At 38.5% G+C, this 23,690-nt stretch overlaps 1 protein-coding gene across 8 annotated transcripts in view; it reads right to left on the reverse strand.

Moving 5' to 3' along the window:
- The window catches only part of ENOX2 (ecto-NOX disulfide-thiol exchanger 2), a 279,886-nt gene that overhangs the window by 24,103 nt on the left and 232,093 nt on the right, over window positions 1-23,690 (reverse strand). For all 8 annotated transcript variants that reach the window (XM_009235250.4, XM_003779727.5, XM_063721396.1 and 5 more), the window contains 4 exons: window positions 22,132-22,365; window positions 19,717-19,929; window positions 17,830-17,936; window positions 8,747-8,861 (listed from right to left, as the gene is read on the reverse strand). In XM_009235250.4, the coding sequence (XP_009233525.1) occupies window positions 8,747-8,861; window positions 17,830-17,936; window positions 19,717-19,929; window positions 22,132-22,365 (669 nt within the window). The remainder of the gene's footprint in view (window positions 1-8,746; window positions 8,862-17,829; window positions 17,937-19,716; window positions 19,930-22,131; window positions 22,366-23,690) is intronic.

Below are 23,690 nucleotides of genomic sequence, written 5' to 3' on the forward strand. Positions count from 1 at the left end.
CTTCCTACTACTACCTCTTATACTCATCTCCCAAAATAGTTTGCCTCCCTTAAATAAGTTTTCGTAGATGGTAAGCTGTCAGGCAATTTAAAAAATATTAGATCCCAAGAAATCTATTCCGTTTGCATTAAACATTGCAGATTCTGTGTGTTTGCAGCAGGACTAAATCAAACTCTGACGTAAAAAAATAAAAATAAAAAAATGGATCAAATTTACAATCTGTATATTAAATGTATAAGAAAGTTAAAATGCAATTTGACAAAGATATGAATTTTCTTAATTACCTATAGGGAAGAACTTTGGGTAGAAGAAAGTAAAAGAAAAGTGATAGAAATTAAACTGGCTGGGTGCAGTGGCTCACACCTGTAATCCCAGCACTTTGAGAGGCCTGAGGTCGGGAGTTTGAGACCAGCCTGACCAACATAGAGAAACCTGTCTCTACTAAAAATACAAAATTAGCTGAGTGTGGTGGCACATGCCTGTAATCCCAGCTACTCGGGAGGCTGAGGCAGGAGAATCCCTTGAACCCAGAAGGCAGAGTGCGGTGAGCTGAGATTGCACCATTGCACTCCAGCCTGGGCAACAAGAGCAAAACTCTGTCTCCAGAAAAAAAAAAAAAAAAAGAAAAAAAAAGAAGGAATTAAACAATTAAAATTATTAGCTATAAATGGTGAAAGAAGGGTTTATCTAAAGGAATTTCAAAGAGAAGATTCATCCTCTACATAATGAATGGAAAGAACTTATGCATTACAAAGATGAAATATTGCTGTGGTTTGGTTATGATTTATTTTTCTTCAGCAAAACCCATATTGAAATTTTATCCCTAATGTGGTGGTGTTGGGCCTAGTGGGAGGTGTTTGGGTCATAAGGGTGGATCCCTCATGAATAAATTAATGCCCTCCCTGGGAAGATGGGGTGCATTCTCACTCTATTAGTTGTTAAAAAGAGCCTGGCCGGGCTTGGTGGCTTATGCTTATAATCCCAGCACTTTGGGAGGCCGAGGCTGGTGGATCCCGAGGTCAGGAGATTGAGACCATTGTGGCCAACATGAAACCCCGTCTCTACTAAAAATACAAAAGTTAGCTGGGTGTGGTGGCATGTGCCTGTAATCCCGGCTACTCGGGAGGCTGAGGCAGGAGAATCGCTTGAACCAGGGAGTCAGAGGTTGCAGTGAGCCAAGATCGCGCCACAGCACTCCAGCCTGGCAACAGTGTGAGACGCCATATCAAAAAAAAAAAAAAGAAAAAAAAGCCCGACACCTTCCCTCTCCTCTTGCTTCCTCTCTCACCATATGAACTCTGCCTACACTGGCTCCCCTTCACCTTCTGCCATGAGTGGAAGCAGCTTGAGGCTCTTACCAGATGCAAATACTCAATCTTGAATTTTCCGGCCTTCAGAATTGTAAGTCAAATAAACCTTTTTTCTTTATAAATTACTCAGTCTTAGGTATTCCTTTATAGCAACATAAAATGGACTAAGACAAATATATAGAAAAAAAAAACCCATATTAGCGTGAAAACATTCTGTACTCCTAAAAGGAAGCTGCCTTTAGAGAGGTGCTGGGTTTAATTCAATTCCTTGAATATGGGGGTTTTCCTAAAACTAGTATGTACTGATGTAGGCTGCTGTGGTCAGATGGTCTATCCAAAGCAGAAAGTGGCAACGTAATAGGAAGGGTTCTGGTTAGAAATACCTTCTACTAGTGCTGTTGAGGTGTTCTTAGCATCCACATTTGTTTTCTGTGGATGGCCATGCAATGATCCTGATACAGCAGTTTTAAACCTTGCACTTTAGTTTTAAAGACTTACAAAAAGATCTTTGGCATGACATATTCATTTTATGATTGGTTTTATTATTAATTTTAATTCTTGTTGTTATGCAGATTTTATGTCTTTTGGATTCCAAGCACTCCAAATAATATCTGTCCTTGCCATCTCTTCCAGTGGCTGGGATACTTTTTATCAGACAAGCACTAGCAACCACAACATCAAAAGAAGATACTATGAGTGAAGATGATTTTTACATACAAAACTCTATAGAAAAAGGCATATTAACTATCTGCCAAACAGAGGAAGAAATATTTGGTTTGCTTGCAGGGTGAGTACCAAGGACAGTATCTTGAGCTGGAGTTTGGCTGAATAGTACACAGGTTACTCTGTAAATCAAGTGACTCCTACAGATTAACAATTATTTATTTCTGTTTTGGTTTGCATGTTTGTCCTCTGGCAGTCCACATGGCTCAATACAAAATAGTGATATTTCATTTTCCTCCTTTTGTTTCTTCTTGTACTGCAGGCCAGTAATTATGCTCATGTTCTACATGTCACACGGAGATACATGGAAGAGAAAAGGGCAGAGATCTAGGAGAATGATTAGAGGCGTATTCTCCAGTTTAAATGTAAAAATATTTTCCCTCTGAGAAAATGAGGAGGAGAGACTGTTTTTGTCCTGGGGGAAAGGGCATGCTGATGAGCAGTGATGGATACCTGCAGCCAAGTGGGAGCAGATAATAATCTTCTCAGTTTGGACCTGTCACCAAGCAAAAGAAAATGCGATCACCTGTAATGCTACTGAGGGGACCTTACCTACAAAATATATTTCCCACTCTCTGAAATGAGGGTTTTTTGTCATTTTAATGAGGACACCAAGTCTTTCCTTTCACAGACTTAATATTAATTGGGCCCATTTCTGAAGTTGAAGTTCTTTGTACATTGACAGAACATTGAAAAGTTCAATATTACCTTTTAATAATATGTTTGAGTAGGTGAATCCATCAGTCCTGATACTAAAGAGCATAGTACAGTGAATGTATTCATATCCTGCCATCATTAGTTCTTGGCTTCTCCTTTTTGGCTATTTCCTATGTGGGGAAAATGTTTCTCTTTATGACAATTGTTCCTCAGATCTGAAGGCTGCCAGTTCATCATGGCAATATGAAAGTATGAAGGCAGCTGTGAACTCCTCTTTTTAGCAGAGCCACTAACAGCAAAATCCCAGACATGTTTCTGTACAACAAAAGATCAAAAATGATTTTGTGCCATTAAAAAATTAGTGCCTGAGTCTCTTCAATGGTACAAAGACAACAAGAAAAAAAATTAGTAGAAGTAAATTCAGGGAGTCAGCCACCCTTTTAAAGCTTAATTACAGGAAATGCTAAAAATGTTACAAAATTATAGAAGGAAGAATGGGTAACATTCCTCTCAAGGCTCATAAGAAAGTTTGAGCTGCAGTGATTCACAAAGGGAAAAAGCTGAAAAGAACAAAGAATGGGAGGAAAGAGCAGGAAATGATATGAATAAGACCTATTGGGGTGGTTGCATGTCAGCTCAGGCAAAAAATCTCAAGTGGGTTTCCTGACCTCACAATGCCTTGCTTTCCCTTGCCTCTACAGGTTATTGTCTCCATTCCAATCAGGCTTCTGCCAGCATGGATGCACCTGGAACCTCATTGTTACCCCTCTTAGATCTCTAAATTCCCATCTCAAACACAGAATCCTCATCTACCATTTTCCTCACTGCCTCTCATCACCTCAAGACTGTTCTCTTTCCTTGCTGGGATCTTTAATCTCATGGAGTGGCCAACTTCACTAAGCTAGTTCATTAGCTGCTTTCTGGCTGAATAGATCCCAGTGCAAGCTCTTCACTGCCTTGTATTGCTTCAGCTTCCTGAAAACCTCTGGCCAGGCTTACCATGCCAATCCCCAACTCACAGTCACTTGACTCCACTCTCTCTTATCCTGGGCCACAGGGAACTCTTATAGGAAGTTGCAGAGCTAGACAGCTACATCAATACACACTCATGTTGGCCCTTGCTGATGGGTCTCTCACCTCTCACTGATTTCTTTCCTCCATACTGCCCATAGCATTTATTCCAAATTGGTTGCCTTCTCCTGGTGGTCTCATTTCCAAATCATTTTTGTGATGAATAAACAATCTCTTAGTATATGGAGAAGCCTGGGCTACCTATATACTTTCAGCTTCCCCTCTCTTGTCTCAGAGAAAGAGGGCTCTCTCCTCTCTAAAGTAAACGCTACTTGAATATGGATCCCTTCCCTTTCTTCTTTTCAAAGATTCCACTTCCATAAGTACTCTTTTATTTTCTAGCATCTTCAATCTCATACTCTCCATTGCCTCCTTCCTTTTTATTGAACAACAACAACAACAACAACAAAAACCCTTAACTTTATTGATTCTAGTTGCCATTTATAATACCCATATTTCCTTTTGCTTAGTGCCCAACTTCTTGATCTATGGTCTTTGTTTACTTTATTTTACTAATGTCATGTATTCTGGCCCCTACCTCTATCACTCTACTAAAATAGCTCTTGCCCAGCATTGTTTCTCTCAATTCCGATTTTCTTTGTAACATCTGTTAATGTCAATGACTACTTATGTCTATAAAAGCTTTTCTTGGTTTCCACAACCCAATTCGTTTCTAGTTTTCTTCCAGCCTCTCAGAACTGCTTTTTTCTAACTCCTCTGCAAACTCCTCTTTCTTTCCTTCTCCTTTATTGTGGATAGTCCCCCAAATTCTGTATTCAACCTTTTGCTCTTCTTTCACTTGTCTTTCATATTCATTTAATAATTTTCTCAGGGCTTCAGCCGATACCCCTACACTACCATCTACTATTCCCTCTAGTTTCTTCAACTCTAATTTGAATACAAATCCCTTCTGCCCGTTTCTCAATGATCTACTATCTGCAGTTCATCTCATCATATTCTGCATATCAGTCCCATCCATTAGTCCATTTCTGTCAGTTCTACTGTTATGGTTTGAATTGTGTCCTCTCAAAAAAGATATGTTGAAGCTCTCAGAATCTGGCTTATTTGGAAACAGGTTCTTTACGAGGTAGTCAAATTACAATGAGGTCATTATGATGGGTCCTAACTTGATATCATTGGTATCCTATTGACAGAGGAAATTTGGACATAGAAACAGGCATGCACACAGGGAGAACACCATGTAAACACGAAGGCAGAGATTGGGATGATGCATCTACCAGACAAGGAACGTCAAAGATTGCTGGAAAATGACCAGAAACTAGGAGACAGGAATGGAAGAGATTCTCCCTCACAAGGAACTAACCCTACTGAAATCTTGATCTCAGACTTCTAGCTTCCAGAACTGTGAGACAATACATTTCTGTCATTTAAGCCACCCACTTTGTGGTACTTTGTTATGACATCTCTAGTGAACCAATACAATCAACAGGTCTCCAGTCTCTCAGACTAGAAAACGCAGACTCATTCCTGGCTTTTTCTTTTTCTTAATCATCTGTATCCAATCTGGCACTAAAGACTTAGGTATATTCCTCGAAAATGACTCCTAGCATCTTTAATCTCATTCAATCCATCGCCTCCTTTTCTTCTACCATTTTTGTCTCAGTTCCTCTTGCCTTCACTGTGGTCCCACCCTTCATCATTTTACATCTCACTTCCTGTAAAAGTATCTGGTTAGACTCTCTTAATTGAAGATTATCTTTTAAAATGTATAATTCATGTTGCTTTCATCATATTAGCGCCACAGACAAGATGTGCTTACAGTGGCATATTGCTTACTATGCGAAATCTAAGGTTGGCATACATAGCCCTCCATAATTTGGACCTATCTACTCTACTCAGTCTTTTGTCCCCTATATACATCATGCTTATTTCCCTCTTTGAGCCCCAACTCTTTTACTCCCTCCCTTCCCCCCACCATCAAGATGCTTTCTTATCTTCCTATCATCTAAACCTGTTCATCTTTCAAGGACCTGATCAATTTTTCACTGACTGTGACAACTCTGGACCACACCTAATAACTCTTGCCCTGCTGCATTCTAATCAGTACCTTCCATGTTAGCAGCAAGTGGTATTTCTAAAATTTTGTGTGGATTTACACATATTTATATCTCTATCTCCATCAGCTTATAGGACATAGTGCTTATCAATTAATTGGCCAAACTCTTAAAGTGGAAATAATGGAAAATAAAAGGTGGGGAAGGAAGAAGGAGATTAGATTAATATTAAGGGAACAGAAAACTTTGGCCAGAACAATGAAGGAGAATTAGTCTAAGTCAATGTTTTCCAAATGTGCTTCCTGGACCACCAGCATCGAAATCATTTAGGATGGCTGATAAAATGCAGATTCCTCAACCCTATTACAGACCTATTGGATCAGATTCTGCAGCTTAGACATCTGAATTTGTAAAGGTAATCCAAATGATTCTTCAGTATACCAAGTCTGAGAACCACTAGTCTAAGTAAACACAGCAGAAGATGGGTGCTGAAAGGGAACAGCTTTTCTTATGTTTACTGGGTACAGTACTTTCCATTATGGCTAACAAGATAATGAAATAATTTTACACTATCATAATTTGCTTTGATGTGATTGTCCCTTTTCAATAGATTGCTTTGTGTACATCAGTCCTTTCTTCCATGGCAAAAGTATTTAAAGTACTGCATCACAAATATGGACTGGCTAATATAGAGTCTCTCAAATAATAGAAATTTTGTGGCACTCCAAGGAAAGATAACTGAGACTTCTAGGCTGGTTTTACTTTCTTTGGTAAGTAAAATCTAACCAGAAACATGCCATAGGTTCCTACAATTCAAGTTTGGTAGCATGGACAGAGGAAAAAAAAACAACAACTCTGAGATCTCGTTGCTTAAGCTTTTAATTGGAACCAAATGATAGCTAAAACATGTAGCCACTTTAGATAAAAACTGAAGACCTTTTCAGTGGCTCACATTGAGCGGGATTTCTGCAGTTGAGTACTACAGAAGTGAGATAACAGAATTAGATACAATTAAGGGGAAGAAAAATGCACAAAAGTCCTTGAATTAAAATGAATTGAAACCTTCTGGGAGAAAAGCTATTTGGTAAGCTCCATTAAGTCTATTGTAGATAGCTTTATTTGACAAAGCAGCATCCTGGCATGTGGAACAGGAAAGAAAATAGCTATAAGATGATCTGTCAGGGAGTTTCCAGTCTCTAAACGAATAAGATTCTGTGCAGTAGCCAATACAGCTTTTAACTCAAAAGAGATACAGAAGCAAAATGCAATCATATAACTCTAGTAAGTGCGTTCAATCTGAATCTCCCATATACCCCTCTCCTCCTCCAATAACTCCAGAAACTCAGCAATTTATCAAGTGGATGCTCAAACTTACGGCAGCATTTATTTCATGGTAACACTGAATAAATACTGTGTACAATACTGTAGATACTGAGGTGTAAACAATCATACAAGTGAAAGATTAATCAGCTATAAAACATCTTAGCTAAGCACTTAAATAATTTGAATAGTTCAATTCTTATTCAACTCTTTGTTTATTTTGGCTATGAGTTTACAGTATTTATTTGCAGTAATTAGTTGACTATCCTGAAAATGCCAGCTAACCACTGATTACAAAGGGTTTATTCAATATAGATAGCAGTTTGTATGTTTAGGGTTCAAACATATGGCAAAAATAGAAAAAATTCAGATGTAATAGCTAATAAATATCTTTTTCAAAGTCTGACTTGGTGTTTTTCTTTCCTTCAGAGTTTCTGTTCATGGAGTGAAAATTCTAAGACCACTCAAGTGGCTATAGAGCTGCTGACTTCACTATACAAGCACTGGAACCAGGAAATTCAGATTTGAATTACAATCTCTTTCTCTCTCTTTTACATACACACACACACACACACACATATACACACACACACAGCAGGAACAGTATACAACTATATCTCCAATCTCTAGCATAGTGCTTAGCATGTAATAGTTACTAAATAAATGGATGAACTCATTTAATCATCACAAAATCCCTGTTAGATGTTTTTTTGTTTGTTTGTTTTGAGGCAGAGTTTTGGTCTTGTTGCCCAGGATGGAGTGCAATGGTGTGACCTCTGCTCACTGCAATGTCTGCCTCCCAGGTTCAAGGGATTCTTCTGCCTCAGCCTCCCGAGTAGCTGGGATAACAGGCATGCACTACCACGCCCAGCTAATTTTTTGTATTTTTAGTAGAGACGGGGTTTCACCATTTTGGTCAGGCTGGTCTCGAACTCCTGACCTCAGGTGATCCCCACCCGCCTCGGCCTCCCAAAGTGCTGAGATTACGGGCGTGAGCCACGGCACCTGGCCGTTAAATGGTTTTTATAATGTACTCCTTACAAGTGTGGAAGCTGAGGCTCAGCGGGGAAGAAGTCCCTCCTAGGTCAAGAAGGACAGAGTTTGGACTAGAACTCAGGTGTTTCAACTTTAGGTCCAGTGGCTTTTCCACTGTACCTTCCTGTAATCTGACTCCTAAGACTGTCTGGAATGGTTTGCCTAAAAAGAGTAGTCTTCAGGCTATTTTATTATCTGCAATGGTAATTCTCCCATCCAAGATAGTTTATTATGAAATTGAAGGGGAGGGTATTATCTAATGTTCAAAAATTTTGCCCTATGGGTCCCACTAAGGACCTGTAACACGGCCTCGGTCTCACAGTGAGGTTCTGACTATACTAGGTTAGAGCTGCCTAAATGCCCAGCGCTTTTTGGAAAAGAAAGTCCACTTTTAATTAGGCACTTCAATGCAAGGTATGGATAAGTGAAAACCACAGAAAATCCTGTAGCCACAGAGCTGATATTCAGCCAGTATGTACACATATGGCCTTGCCAATTATTTCTAGCTGGTATCCAGGCTGATGAGTTGATGGCCATACCTTACCGGGTATTAAAAGTTTGAAAATATCATGTCTGCAAGTACATGTTTATTAAATAAAACAGAATTATCTTTACCTGATTCCTCAGTTTCTTTTGTTTCTGTCGTTTCTTCTATTTCATCATCAGACATTTCCATTTCTTCTTCTCGCCTGATTCCCATTAATTCATCATTATGAATGTTGCGAATTTCCTAAGGTTAAAAGGTATGCTTTTTAGGTGGGAATTCCTTGAAAATGTTGAGGAAATGAATGGAGTTAAGGATAAGATAAAGCAGCATTTTTTTTTTGACACATTAGGAAAAAAATCCTCCAGATACTCTTAAGGCAAAGAGGCATGTTGAAAGTAAAACAGTCTCAGACAAAGCAGACTTGGTTATACTCTGTCTTGCATTAGGCTTTCTTTCCAGACCCAGAGCTCCAGGAGTCTATGATTCTTATATTCCTATCATATTAGAAAGTATTTTTGGCCATGAAAGACATTTTACCTCTTACACGGATTTGTGGACTTTCCCTTAAGGGTTCTGCTATTTTCACCTCCCCATGTTGGACCCTTTAATTTTGCTGCTTGCCATTCTCTTCTCTGTCTTTTTATAGTTTTACTCAACATAACTCTTAATTGAGTTTTTGTAGTTTTAGAAGTTACAGCAAAATGAGCTTTCAGGAGTAATATTCTACCAGACCAACCTTCCCATGGATAATAACTATAATCTTTGGACAAAACACAAAACAAAACCCATTAACTACTTGACGACATTGGAGAGTGAACAAAAGCAGACATATTCTGAAGAGAAGCTGACACTTGGAAGAAAGGAATAGCATAGGGTGAGTCTCTCAGTTTTTAAAGGGCAATTTAGTCTGAGGGTAGACTAGAGTTAGCACCTCATAAGATGGCTAAATTTCTAATAGAAAGCCCATAGTCTTTATGGCCTAAAGAACTCAAGGAGAGTTCAGGGCAGTTACAGCCACTGGAAAGTAAGAAGGGAATCCCAGAAAGGAGACAATAGAGGCAGGGGGAAAGAACTTTAAATTCTGTATATAAGATCTGCTCAAATGTCTGCATGAGACCCAAGCCAAGAAAGCACAAGGAAGATTCCCAACAGCACAGCTAAGGCTAAAAGAACTGAAATGACAACTGATCTGGCCATCCAAGAGATAGAATTCCCAGCTTGAATCCAACTAAGTAAATTGACCGTTACAACAAATGAAAACAAAGTCAACATTCTTTGAAAGAACATAGTGTAATCCAGAGTCTTCACACATAATATCTGTAATATCTAGGATAAAGCCCAAAATTACTTGACATAGAAAAACTAGGAAGAGATGGCCCATTTCCGAAAGAAAGGACAATTTGTAACAGAGACCAACACTGAAATCACCTAGATGTGGTAATTTAACAGACAAGAAACTAAAGCAGCTATTAATATAACTGTGCTCATGATGTAAAGAAAATATGTTTATAATGAATGAAAAGATAGAAAATCTCAGCAGAGGAATAGAAACATTTAAAAGGAGCCAAGAGTTCTTTTGTCTGAAAATAAAAAGAAGTAAGGATTCTTTTGCCTGGAAATAAAAAGAACCAAAGATTCTTTAAAAAAATTTCTATTCCTCTGCTGAGATTTCCTATCTTTTCATTCATTATGAGCATATTTCTTTTACATCACTGAGAATTGTTATAATAGCTGCTTTATAATCTTGTCTGATAACTACCACATCTGGGTGATTCTACAGCTAGAAAATGATACCTGAAATAAAAATAACCAGACGAGCCTAAAAGTAGAATAGAGATGACAGAATAATGAGAGAACTTAAAGAGAGAGCAAAACAAATGTATCCAATTTGAAGAACACAGAGAAAGATAAATATTTTTAAAAAACAGAGCCTTGGGACCTTGTGAGATTACAAAGATCTAAGATACATGTAAATAAAATTGCAGAAAAAGAGGAGAAAGAAAATAATTTTAAAAAATTTGAAGAAATAAGGGTTGGCAATTTCTGAAATTTGATGAAAGACATTAATCTACATATTCAAAGACCTCAGTGAACCCCAAGCAGGATATGTGTGAAAAAAGTACATCATATTAAAACAGCAGAAAGCTAAAGATAAACTCTGGAAAGCAGCCAGAGAAAAGCAATACATTATACAGAGGGGAACAACAATTTGAATACTTTGACTTCCTTCAGAAACAATTTAAGGCCAGAAGTCAGTGAAATAATATCTTTAAAGTTCATGAAGGAATACAAATATCCATTTATTCAGAATTCTGTATTCAGAGACAAATTCTCTCAAGAATAAAGCTGAGGTTTATTTTCAGACAAAATTAAATGCAAGAATTCATCAACAACAGACTTGCACTATAGAAATATGCTATAGAAAATGCTGAAGAAAGTTCTTCAGGCTGAAGGGAAGTGCTAACGGATATAAACACAGACCTTCAGGAAGGCGTGAAGAACACTGAAAATGATCAAGATCCCATGATAAAAGTCACTTTAAAAAGGTAAGCACAACAACTGTGCATTTTGAAGCAGCTTGCAATCATTTAGAGGCCAATTAATGCCTGTCAGAGGCTCCTCAGCACTGAACTGAGAATTCCTTGCTTGGATTAGCCTGTTCTGGCTTGTACACAGGAAATATCCGAAGTTGTCTGTGAAAATTGCCTCTATTTAGGGGAATTATAAGTATTTCAAATGGATTTTTAAATAATTAATGGTGTAGTCATTATCCCAACCAACATCCTCCTTTTTATTCCTTTTATCAGGAAAAATAATGATTTCTATCTCAAGTTTTTACTAAAAATAAATAAAAGACTCTTTTTTAAAAAAGTGAGCTATTTAGTATCATCACTGATAGTTAAGAATAGAAAAAGAAGATGCTAACATAGACTCTCCCATGTGCTTCAGGGGCATTACTTAAAATAGAATAAAATAATGACTTGCTTGAGAAAAATGAACTTTAAAGGGCTGTGTCAAGAGAGAGATCTGCTATGTCTTATTCAAACTTATTACACAGAGAACAATAAAGGAATTCCTCATTTCTGAGAATTCATTCTATCTCAGGAGTCTGATTTTCAGTTATCATCAAAGAGTTGTTACTGAAAAGGTGATTATAATGAAGTTTGACATTGGCAAATTCGAATATTGTACAACTTACTGCATTAGGAAAAGTCATGGCTTTCTAGTTGCCTAACAAAAATGTAGACTGTTGGAGAGTATAAGCAGAGACCAACTCTCAATTCACAAACATGTCACATAACCCTGAGAAAGTTATTGTGTTTCTCAGAAGAGTAAAATATGTTCCTTCTAGGGAAATGTCCCAGGGCAGGAATATCTGAGAGCTAAGACATGTCCTCTAGCTTTTCAGCATCCACAAAATATCTTTCTTCTTCCAGCTGGGCAAAAAAGTGTAATCTCTTCTTAGAAACATAAAAAGTTAAAAAATTACATGATACAGCGTATCTAGTCTTTCACATCTTCAAAAATCCCTGGAAATATAACAGACCTATGAACAAATTTTACCTAAATGTTTCAAAGTACTTCAAGAATAAGAATCATCAGTTGCTTTAACTGATAATAAAATAAGGGTAAGAAAAACTAAGGGGTATGTTTCCCTAAGTGGTTCAGTCAGGCAGGCAAACTGGCAGAGCTCAGAGCCCCCTACCCACTAGACAATCCTTTCTAGCTACAAAGAAACTCAGGCTCATATCATTATTCTTCTATAAATACCCAATACTATATCACACGAATGAGATAAAAGGTAAAGAGAGCAGCAGAGGTTATGGAGTACTATACTAAAGTAAGCTTATGGGGAACATTTAGTAAGTGACAGTACTCCTAAAAATAAGGAGTGAGGTTTTAATTCTTTGAAAATCTTTCCCTTAAAGCACTTGATGTCTGAGCTACTTGTCTTCTGTATTCTCCGGTTGGATCAGAAAAGCTCTGCTTTGGGAAGGAAACCCTAATAAATACCTTCAGAGTGAAGGGCTAAAAGGTGACCTGAACCTGAGGAAGGCATTCTACCTAGTTTGGACATAGGTGCAGGCAGGGGAAAAACTCTGAGCCACTGAAGAGCAGACAGCAAAGGAAATAGCTGTCTCCCAGATTTGCCCCATTTTCCATCCTGGCATTTTGAATCCAGTGCGGAAGCCAAAAAAATGGCGATGGCATGCGGAAACATTTTTCAGCAATTTGCATTTGTAAATCTCTACCTGAAATTGACTGGGTCACATCACTGGTAGACTACAACAAAAAAGGTAAGATAGCCCTCCTAAAGTTTTTATATCATTCTCCTGCCCACAGTAGATCTGTGATATTTTTCATTTCAACAGTGAACTGTTAGTGATTTCTGGAAACACGTTATAATGACTGAGCCTGATCTAACGATAACTTTTTCTGAAGCTTAGAAATTCACACACTGCTCTATAATGGGGGACAATGTACTTTCATATAGAATAAAACTGAAATCTGAGACAGGAAAATACATGAAAAGAACCACTTCTGTACCAGCTGACATTTTTGATTTATCATAAAGTAAGCAAATCATAAATTGTTACACATTAATTATCTAACTATAGTTTCACAAAAATGTATGTGGATTTAAATTAATCTTATTCATGTTTTATGATAGGAACATGATTACCAGACAAATCAGTTTCTTATTAAATGTGTAACAAAATTCTACTTAGCCAGAGTTTCTTTTTTTTTTTTTAACAGGGTCTTGCTCTGTTGCCCAGGCTGGAGTGCAGTGGTGTGATCACGGCTCACTACAGCCTTGACCTACCGGGCTCAAGCGATCTTCCCACCTCAGCCTCCCAAGTAGCTGGGAACACAGGTGTGGGCCACCACACCCGGCTAAATTTTGTATTTTTGGTAGAGATGGAGTTTTACCATGTTGCCCAAGCTGGTCTCGAACTCCTGAATTCAAGCAATCTGCCTGTGTCAGCCTCCCAAAGTACTGAGATTACAGGCATGAGCCACCATGCCCAGCCTAAGACTTTCAACATTAAGAGGAAAATTGGTGGAGAAGAGATCAGACAAGGGAATGGAAAGAAGCAGAGGATAGGGAGACAGCTTCTACACTTATGTAGAAATTTGATTCTGAGATGTCATTTAATATAATGAAGCAAAGTACAAACTCAGGTTCTTAATTAATGTCTATTATATGATACATAGTGAAAATACAAATTAGGTTTATTCAAATTGTGTTAGTATGTTTTTTGATGGCTGAAGGCCAACAGCTGGTGTTAGTGCAGATGGGTCCTAAACCAAGGGTATGCAGATTATTTGAATATCTATCTGCAAACAGTTCTTCAGAGTTTGGAATGGTAGGCCTGTAATTCTATAAAGAAAGTTATTTTAGCAATCACAGTATTTCATTTTACAAGAATACTAGTAATCATCAAGTCCCTTTTCCTCTAGTCCAGTGGTGTAAAACCGCATCTGAGGGAGGATATAAGAGGATATCTCCTAGGGCTTATTGTTATGGCTCTAGTTTTTACACATTATCAAAGCTTTAGCTTCTAATCTAGGCCAGCTAGAGAGAAACACATAGGTTTTAAGTGATTCTGTAGAAAAAGAGTTCCCACAACACACAGAACTGCCAGTAAAGTCACTATAGACACCAACTTTTAGTAAGGGGAGGGACTTCATTCAGCCTTCTCCTAATACCGTTTTCAGTTGTATTAGCAGGGACCTCACACACACATAAATCAGGAACGTAAAGCAATGAAAAAGACTCATTAGCAAAGTAGTTTGCTTGACATACGCTACCAAAGTTAGTGTCTAAGCTCCCCAAAGGTGGAAACTTTTTCTTCATACTCCACATCCTTTCTCTCAGCAGAGTAAGACCGTGTTGGCTGCTGGTAGAAGGATGACAATGAGACAAGGAACAGGCACTTTGTGACATGAGGAGGTCATTGGTTGATTTTGTTCTCAGATGCAACTGGTAAAAAGGTTGAACGTCAGAAACTCACTTTGATGAAACCCTTGGCTTATGAGTTCTATGTAGCTTGGATGCCTAGGTCAAAAATAAGGCAGCCTAGTTGATTAAGTTTTTGAGATGTTCTGATTTTCAAGGGGTGCTAAGAGGCAGCCACAATTTAAGAGGACGGTTTATTTATTTCCCACAGGATACCTCCTTTCAGTCTTCACAGTTGCCTGCTATCAAGTAAAAGTTTGCAGAGGTAAAAAAAAAAAAAAAAAAAAAAAAAAACAAGGACAAAAATAAAAACAAAAACAAACTATGACTTAAAGAGGAACCAATATAAAGTGAAAGAGATCTTTTAGGTTTAGGGAATGCAATACCAGGGAAAGGTTATGAGCTATGTCTCACTTTCAGCTGTTGTAGTACTGAACAAGATTTGAGATATTCAAGGTGGACCTTAATTTAATTCAATCAAACAAGCAGGAAGGATTTTTTGGGGTTTCTACAGTCTACAAGGCACAGCATGAAACATGTAGCTCCTGGAAAGTCATGCTGGTCATGTACTTTATCATCATCACTCTGCCAAGGAAGTTTTGTTACAATATTGGGTAATAGGGTGCAAATATCTCAGTTCTCTATAGGTCCTAAGGAGTGTCCAGCTCACTGGTACAGCTATCTCTACTGTGAGTCTAATTAAACTCAATTATATATCCGCTAGATAAGTAGGCTTAAAATATTAATGGCAAAAACTGCAATTACTTTTGTATCAACTTAATAACTACACAGACCCTTGATGAATATGATTGATGGGTAATATTTTATGGCCACATAGTTTACAAAAATGTTGTGACGGCCGGGCATGGTGGCTCATGCCTATAATCCTAGCACTTTGGGAGGCTGAGGTGGGCGGATTGCCTGAGCTCGGGAATTCAAGACCAGCCTGGGCAACATGGTGAAACCCCATCTCTACTAAAATACAGAAAATTAGCCGGGCATGGCGGCGTGTGCCTGTAGTCGCAGCTACTCGGGAGGCTGAGGCAGGAGAATCACTTGAACCCGGGAGGCGGAAGTTGCAGTGAGCCGAGATCGTGCCACTGCACTCCAGCCTGGGCGACAGAGTGAGACTCCGTCTCCAAAAAAAAAAAAAAAAAAAGTGTTGTGACCTAGGCAAATCAGCATTCCAACCAGAGGCTCCCTTCCTCCTGCAAAAAGGCAATGTTGTACTGTCACGGCTTTCCTTAAAAGGTGGGGCCATTCAGCCAACTTCTAACCAAAAGAGGAGTTAGAAGTGTACGTGTATCAAAGGGAAGGTAGAAACTTAATGCCTATTCTGCTTTTCTACAATCATAAGACCTATTGAGCATTTTTCTCTCGACTTTTATTCTTCTGAACTGAAGACTGGATATTTTAAATTTAGCGTGTGAAACTCCCCTCCTCCTCTTGATCACTTTCATTACCCTTCTAACTCCCTGAGGGCAAAGATCATTTTATTCTATGTTGCCTATCATAGTGCTTGAGATGGAGAAAGTGATCAGTAAACATTTGAATCACAAAGTTGAATTTTGTTTGTTGAAGGTGAACAACATGAGGCAGCCCTAGGATTCTAAAACCATTTTGTGCTACAGTAAGATAATAGTTTCCTTTTCTCCCCTAATTCTTTAAAAAACAAGTAAAGATGCTATTGGCTATTTATGACTCTACCCACCCATTGGATGGCTGTCTTCAGGGATTTCTTTCTAGTGACTCCCAGATCCCTTTGCTGTGCCAGAATTGATGGCTCAGATACTATCAGTTTATAAACAGGATTTGGCTTATTTTCTCCTAAATGCTTTTCATAGTTTTCAAATTGTTCTCACACAAACATATCTCATGTATTCTCGTGAAGGACAGAGAGAAATTACTATCCTTATTTTATAGGTTAAGAAACAAAGATCCACAAAGGTTAAATAACTAGCTCAAGACCACAAAGCATTTTGTACCAGAGCTCACAGTGAGGAGAATAATTTCTAGTCCATTTGCTAGCTTTGTAATTTTGTGTAAATCACTTAACATTTTTATGTTTCAGTTTTCCTGCAGGTAAAATATGAATTCTATACCTACTCACTATCCCTTATGAAGTTATTAATAAAAACTGAAGTAATACTATTTCTATTTTTCAAACTTTTTACACATTTCCTAACTCATCTCATCCTATAAGACTGGTTTCATTATTGTCTCGAATTTACAGATGAAGAAATAGAGACTGAGAAAGGCTGAATAACTTGCTCAGTCACACAGCACTAACATGTCAGAGCTGAGATTTGAATTCATGTCTGGCTCTGAGTTCAATACTTTTTTCACTTCACCATGTCTACTGTGAGGCTCACACAGGTGAGATAACCAACGTGAAAGCACTTTATAAATGTAAATATCTTGTAAATGCTATTTAAAAGTTAAGGAATATGACAATTCACATGGATAGATATAATGGGACTGCTACCAGGCTGGCAAAGAGGACCAGAAATGTAGTTGAAAAGTTGCTGCATATATAAATTGAAAATATTAGGACTTGGTAAGGAAGTTGCCCATAGGAATAGGAGGACTTGAGGCATATGTAACAGGATTTTCAATGGCAGATCAGTGAAATCTCCCATCTCAGTTTTTAATCTTTGATTCAGAATAGCAACCTAATAACATCACATTTATTCTAGTGTTATGCTAAAAATGTCACTTGAGTATAAGCAGAGAGGTGTGTGCCAACCTTAACCTAAGATCAGAGTCCTGTTACCTTTAAAGCTTCCACCTATAAAGATGACTAAATGAATTTGATAAAAGAGGCTCAGAAATTTCAAAGATCCAGTGTAACACCAGGCAGCTTCCATCCTTCACTGTCAAGACACTCTAAAAAATGTAAGACAGCCCTAATATTACTAACACTAGAAGTGCAGGTCAGTAATTATTGTTGTACCCAAGACTAGCTCGCTTAGAGAAGTAAACTTATAATTATCCCAGCTACATTTTCACTACTAAGGTTTCCATCCAGCAGAATGCATTCACCACAGCACAAGCACATTTATTACCCTTTTGACAGCAGGTGGTCTGGACACAGTGACAGATTATAGAACATGTCTTAGTGTTTCATTAGGGCCTTGTTGTGACCATGGGAGCTTGGCACTATTTAATTCTGGCTAAACTCCAAATCAATAACTTGTTAAAGAAAGAAACTGTCCCCCTGAGGGGCTACCAGAATAAAAAGTTACCAACCTCAGCTTGTTTGCACCACACGCTGATGTTCTTCCGCTGGGCTTTTGTGAAGTGGTCCCATGCCTTCTGCTTGGAGGCGGAATGGTACACAGCCACTATCTGCTCAACTGCAGCATCAAATCAGCAGATGGATCAGGCCAGGGTATCATCCAGGGATGGAAAAAGAGAGGAGAAAAGAAATGAAATAAAAGAGAAGCATCAGGCTTGTTGTATCTTGTTGTTATGACACTATACTAAGCTGTGGTTGTGCTTGGAAAAGGCTACATGTGTTGGGGTACTCTGATTTTAAAGGAGATGCAAAGGAAAAGACATCAACATACAGAAAGACAAAAGGGAACACCAGAGGTTTGGGGTAAAACGGTAACAACTAGAGTTTTAATACAGGCATTGTGAATTCATGGAGGCAGGAGAGGAAGAGTCATAGCAAATGCACTTTAATTTAGTACTTGTCTTTAGTTTAGTACTAGTGACTCCACACAGCATGGAAGAAAATGGCAAACTGTACCAGAAACTTTCTACCCCTGGCTCCTTTCATAGCCCTCTGACACACACTTGGATGTCTTGCTTCAACAGAATTCATGCTTTTACTATTCTGAGGTATGTTTAACAAGAAGCAACAAATCAAAACCTAAGACGGATTGAATCTTTTTTAAGTCTACCAAGATAGACTCGTTGACTGGAGAAATACAAGTTTTAGGGAAGGATACTGTGTAAGTGCGGTCCTGGAGAGTATTTTTCAAGGTCTCTTAAAATGTCAAACAGGGAAATGTGTGCAGATGTTCTGGGGCTTTATCCTAATCACAGTTCAAGAGAGGGGAAGCTTAGACATGACTCTTTTGGGAAAAGAAAAGCAGGATAAGAGCCCCTGTCTGGTTGGGTGTTCACAGTAAGAAAATCCAGAGGTATTATTTTTTTTTTCTTTACATCCCTGTTTGCACCCTGTCTTCTAATGACTTAAGGATTTATATTCCCATGATGCGTGCTGCTCTCTCTTTTTAAAAATTTATCCTGAAGTCCTGAAGACATGTGCTTTTGCCTCCTGGATTTTATGCCCATATATACTTTCAAAATACAAGTGGCAAATGGAACAACTCCCCCTTAGTCACTATTATGTAGGAGTCAAGTACAGGGAAGTCAAGTTTGGAAAGAGTGGACCATAACTGTTTAAAAGCAAAATCATAAAATTATACCCTTATTCTTAAGGTGAATATACTTTCTTACTGAAAAAATAAGAGTGTATAATTTTACAATGTGGTAAACAAAAAATTACTTGATAATTTATCTGATCTGACTCATTTCAGAGACCTTAGATAGGTTTGGAGCGGAATTTCTTTTTGAAAATGGCCATTTTGGTAGCTTCTCACCTTGTCCCAGTGTCTATGACATCCAGCAAAGGTAGTAGAAGAAAGTAGACTAAATCAAAAATGTAGAAGTAGCAAATTTGATTTTTATCCAATCACCTTGGGAAATATAATTACATTGATCATTGAAATGGAGTTTCTAGAAGGCATATTACATGATGATAATTATACAAATCTGAAGAAAAGCAGCTTTAAAATGCTGATGCTACATCGTAACTTTAGCAATAAAATACCCAGCCCTCTACTGAGGCCCAGGGCTGTAGAAGTACAGGATGTGGTCTAAGGATCAGTGTTTCTAAGGAGTTGAAGTAGATATACTAGAGAAAATGAAGCTAGCAGGTGCGCACATGTCTCCTGTGAAATTGGAGTGTGGGCATTTGACAATATTAGGAGAGCACAAGGCAGTGAAAAAGGGAGCCTTGAGCCTTAACACAGGATGGCTCTGGAGGCCGGAGCTCCCATAGAGAGCAAGTGACTAAGTGAAGTGACTTATTCTCATTCCAGCAGAACTCTAAGTTCCACTCACATTGAATGAGAATTCCAGAAAGGGCCTGCTTGAACTTTTCCTTTGCTTCTTCCATATCTTTCTCATGGGCAGCTTTCTCGTTCACCAGGCGGCGGACATGGCTGTTGGCCGACTGGATCATGGAGTAGAAGTTGTTGGCACTACGACGGTTGACCTCTCCTCGCTCTATCCAGGTAAGCAAAGTCTGTACAGCTTCTGAGAATTTGGAATCATCTGAAAAAAATGTATTTTTATAACCAACAAAGGTAACCAAATTTTGATCTATTTTCCCAATATGCTGGCAAAGAGGGCATCATGGTTTTTGGCAGTGATGGGTAAATGAATTGCTGAGGATGAGGAGCCACACATACACACATGTGCACACACAGGCAGTAGGCAGGCAGACAAACAGGAAGAAGGGAAGGATCAATGTAGTCAGATTGGTTGTGGTCTGTGATGAATTTTCAGAAAGAGAAATGTTTCCTTGAAAAAAGTTTTCTGTACTAATATACAGCTTTCATGTATTGCAAATTTCTTACCCTCTCTGATTGTGTGTGTGTGTGTGTGAGAGAGAGAGAGAGAAGGGGGAAAGGGGGCAGAGGGGAGAGAGAGAGACAGAAAAAACCATGAATTAGTGAGGGAACTTCAGAATTCTACAGTCCTGTGTTTTAATGAGGAAAAGCAAACTTGAATCCTGAGTTTAACTTGAATTTAACAGTAACTTTACCTTGGATCCATGGAATTACAGTGTTGGGAGGAGCCTCAGGGAAGAGTTAAGTGGGTCATTCTTTAGATACAAACATGCATATCTTCGACCTTTTATAGTATCACTCCTGTGTTCAATCCACAGCCCCAGGCCTTCCACTCAGTCCCAGTCACAATCTATTTTGATGCAATTTATTTTATTTTTATATTTCTCCACATCCTTTTTTCTCTTGCATGAAGAACCTCCATGTAGATTTCTGCAGCTAGTTATTCTGTGATTAGTTAAGATAGTAGCACAGCTCTTCCAAAGCTTCTGGTTCAGCTCCCCAAGATAGCCACTTATGCCTTCTGTTCTTAAAGGCTCCAGAGAGGGAGAGTACATTTGGATCTATTGAAGCCCAATTCAAGGGCTTCACATCCTTCTCTGGCTAGAAACCCTTATGTCAAACGGAAACTTCTTTCACTGCAATTTGAACTTCTTGCCTCTTGGCCCTTTTTCAGTGCAGACATATAACAAGCAGTCAGCCCCCCCTTTATAGCAGCTTTTCACTTTATTACTTAGATATAGACTTTATGTTGATGCTCAGTTTTTGCTTCTCTTGAGGGTCACACACCCATTAAATTCATTTTTTTAAACTTAAACTGATTTGTTTGGTGTTGTGTGAATAGGCAAGTCTTGGACCTGGCATCTTACCAATGCTTTCAGCCTTTCCAGTTTTTCAAAATGTACCATTATTTCTGTGCCTCTATTCTGGACTCTAGGTCTTCTGCTTTTCCCTTAAAGAAAGTCAAAACCAATTTCTTACATGTGTGAATCCCTTAGGCTATGTGGTACAAACATGTTTGGTGAAGGAGACCTATTTGGAAAGTAGGATTAGCAGTATCTTGCTGAGCTGAGAACACAAGAAGCAGGGAAAATTCATACCATTAGCGCTGCATTGGTATTACCAATAAGATCAATGGGACACCAGCATTCATCCAATAAAATCATCTATACTCAGAAAATGAGAAAGACTGGATTTGAGCTACTAAGACAGAAGACCAGGCAGAGCAATTAATGTTAAATTAACAAAATGGCTGAGAGTCAAACAAGGGGAACAAGAATCAAAACTAATGGGAAAGCAGTCTGATTAAGCAATGTCTACATGTCTCCACAGTCACTGTTTTAAATAAATTGGCCTTTTAAAGTGATTTAAAAGTCTTTACGTTTTAGTTGGTGGTGGCTAAGTCTTTGAGTAATCTAAGAAGAATGTACAGCATGACTACTTTCTGGACCTCCATATTCTTGTCTTTAAAACAAGAATTTTATCAGAGTTTTTCAGGATCACATCAAATCCTATCATCCTGATTCACTCATTTGACTTGGAATTATAACCTAACTTGTATCTACTATAAAAGAGGGCGCTTACAGGTCCCAAGTCATAGATCATGCCTAAAAGTCTCTGACGTGGAAAAGTGAGGAAAACTTGTTTATTTCTAGTCACCTGATGTCTGAAGAGAAAAATGCCATCCCTTGAGACAATGAAGGAGCAGAGACACAGGTAGTAGGGATAAATTTCCTGGTTCTTGAGTTACGAGGTACACCTCTCTCTGCAAGGCTCCAACACAAGAAATGCTTAGAATCCATTAGTAGGAAACTCTAAGTGTAACTGTCAACAATGCAATTATATTTATAACGTTTCTCTAAAGAAAAGAGTTCTTTTAATCATGAAGCTTGAGTGCCTTTGATACCTTTTAATTTTTCAGCAACAATGCTGCATTCATGATCTGAATAGTGGACCACTGGGGGTGGAGATGGTGGACGCAATCTTTCTTCTTCCATTCTTCTACGATGGCGCTCCTCTCTGGCTAGCATACGCTGTTTACACTCCCACTCATACAGGTCATCTCGAGCCTGTGCGAAATCAACGTGGAGTCTGCCTGTGTCCTTCTTGTCAGTACTAGAGCCCAGGCGAATGCGGTAACCTAAGCTCATAGGATGGTGAAAGGGAGAGGAGAGAGGGAGAGAAAGAGAGAGGGAGAGGGAGAGAGAGACAGAGAGAGAGAGAGAGAGAGAGAGAGAGAGACATGAAAGACTATAAATACTTTTCCAAGTTCAGTGTTTCAGATGTCACTGCAGCAGTTCCAAGTGACCACACAACTCCAAATTCTCTCCCCATGCTTAGCAAGTAAATCATGAAAAGATTTAGATTATCTCTGATAATAGGTCACATTCTATGGGTTGGGTTAGTCTTGTTCTTAAGAGTTCCATTCCTCCATCTAATACCTTACCTCTGGCTGAGGTTGGCTTTGTGGGTAATAGTATCAAGCATGATCCTTACATGGCACCAAGGGCTGGGAAGAATGGAAAAGGTGGCCTCAAACGAACTTGTCTTTAAATAAATTCAAGAGTGTCCATTATACTATCACAAAGATTTTGGTAAAACTTAAATGCATTAACTTGGTATTTTAATCCCTAAAATTGCTTCCTAGAAGCATTTGTCAACTCTGAGCCATTTTTTTTTTTCTGAAAAAAAAAAAAAATGATGGGGAGTGGTGTGTGACCCAGGTGACATATAATTTGGGATCCTTAAAAAAAAAGATGTAGTGTGATTATAATATAGTAGTATAGGACTGGGATTCAGAAAACCTGTATTCAACTCCATACCTCCTCTTTCTGTGCCAGCTATACTTACCTAAGTCATGTATCTTAAAAAAAGTGGGGAAAAAACTAAGCACTTTTTAAGTTTCAAGAGCTCAGCTAGATACTTCCATAGGAATTTATCTCATTTCATTCTCAGCACAAGCTTGCAGGGCAGAACATTATACCAAACAGAAAACTGAGCATCAAAAGAGGTTAAGGAGGTTAAGTGGCTTGCCCTGGGTCAGACAATTAGCAAACAGTAGAGCTGGCTCTTGAATCTAGGACATTAGACTCTGTGCTTTCCTCTATTCTAACGTGCCTCTCAAGAATAATATCCAACATAGACTTTTGCTTCTGGCTAAGATAGAGTAACAGGGGTCAGATTTGTCCTCCTACCTTAAACAACTAAAAATATGGATAAAATATATGAAATAATGTTTTTTAAAGACACTGTACATAAGACAATGAAGACAGGGATCACCGAGAGACAAGAACCAAATGAAGTGATCCCTATGATTGCCCCAGTTTATTTCCTAATAAGAAAGTTTCCTAATAAGAGAGTTTCTGGGCCTCAGCACAGGGAAGGGAACTCAGGCAGGGCATGATGGTGTTCCCAAGTTGAGGAGACTGAACTGGGAGTCTAGGAAGACTATGGAAATAGAGTTCA

This window comes from Pongo abelii, chromosome X (genome assembly GCF_028885655.2).
Source record: "Pongo abelii isolate AG06213 chromosome X, NHGRI_mPonAbe1-v2.0_pri, whole genome shotgun sequence".
Taxonomy (NCBI): Eukaryota; Metazoa; Chordata; class Mammalia; order Primates; family Hominidae; genus Pongo; species Pongo abelii.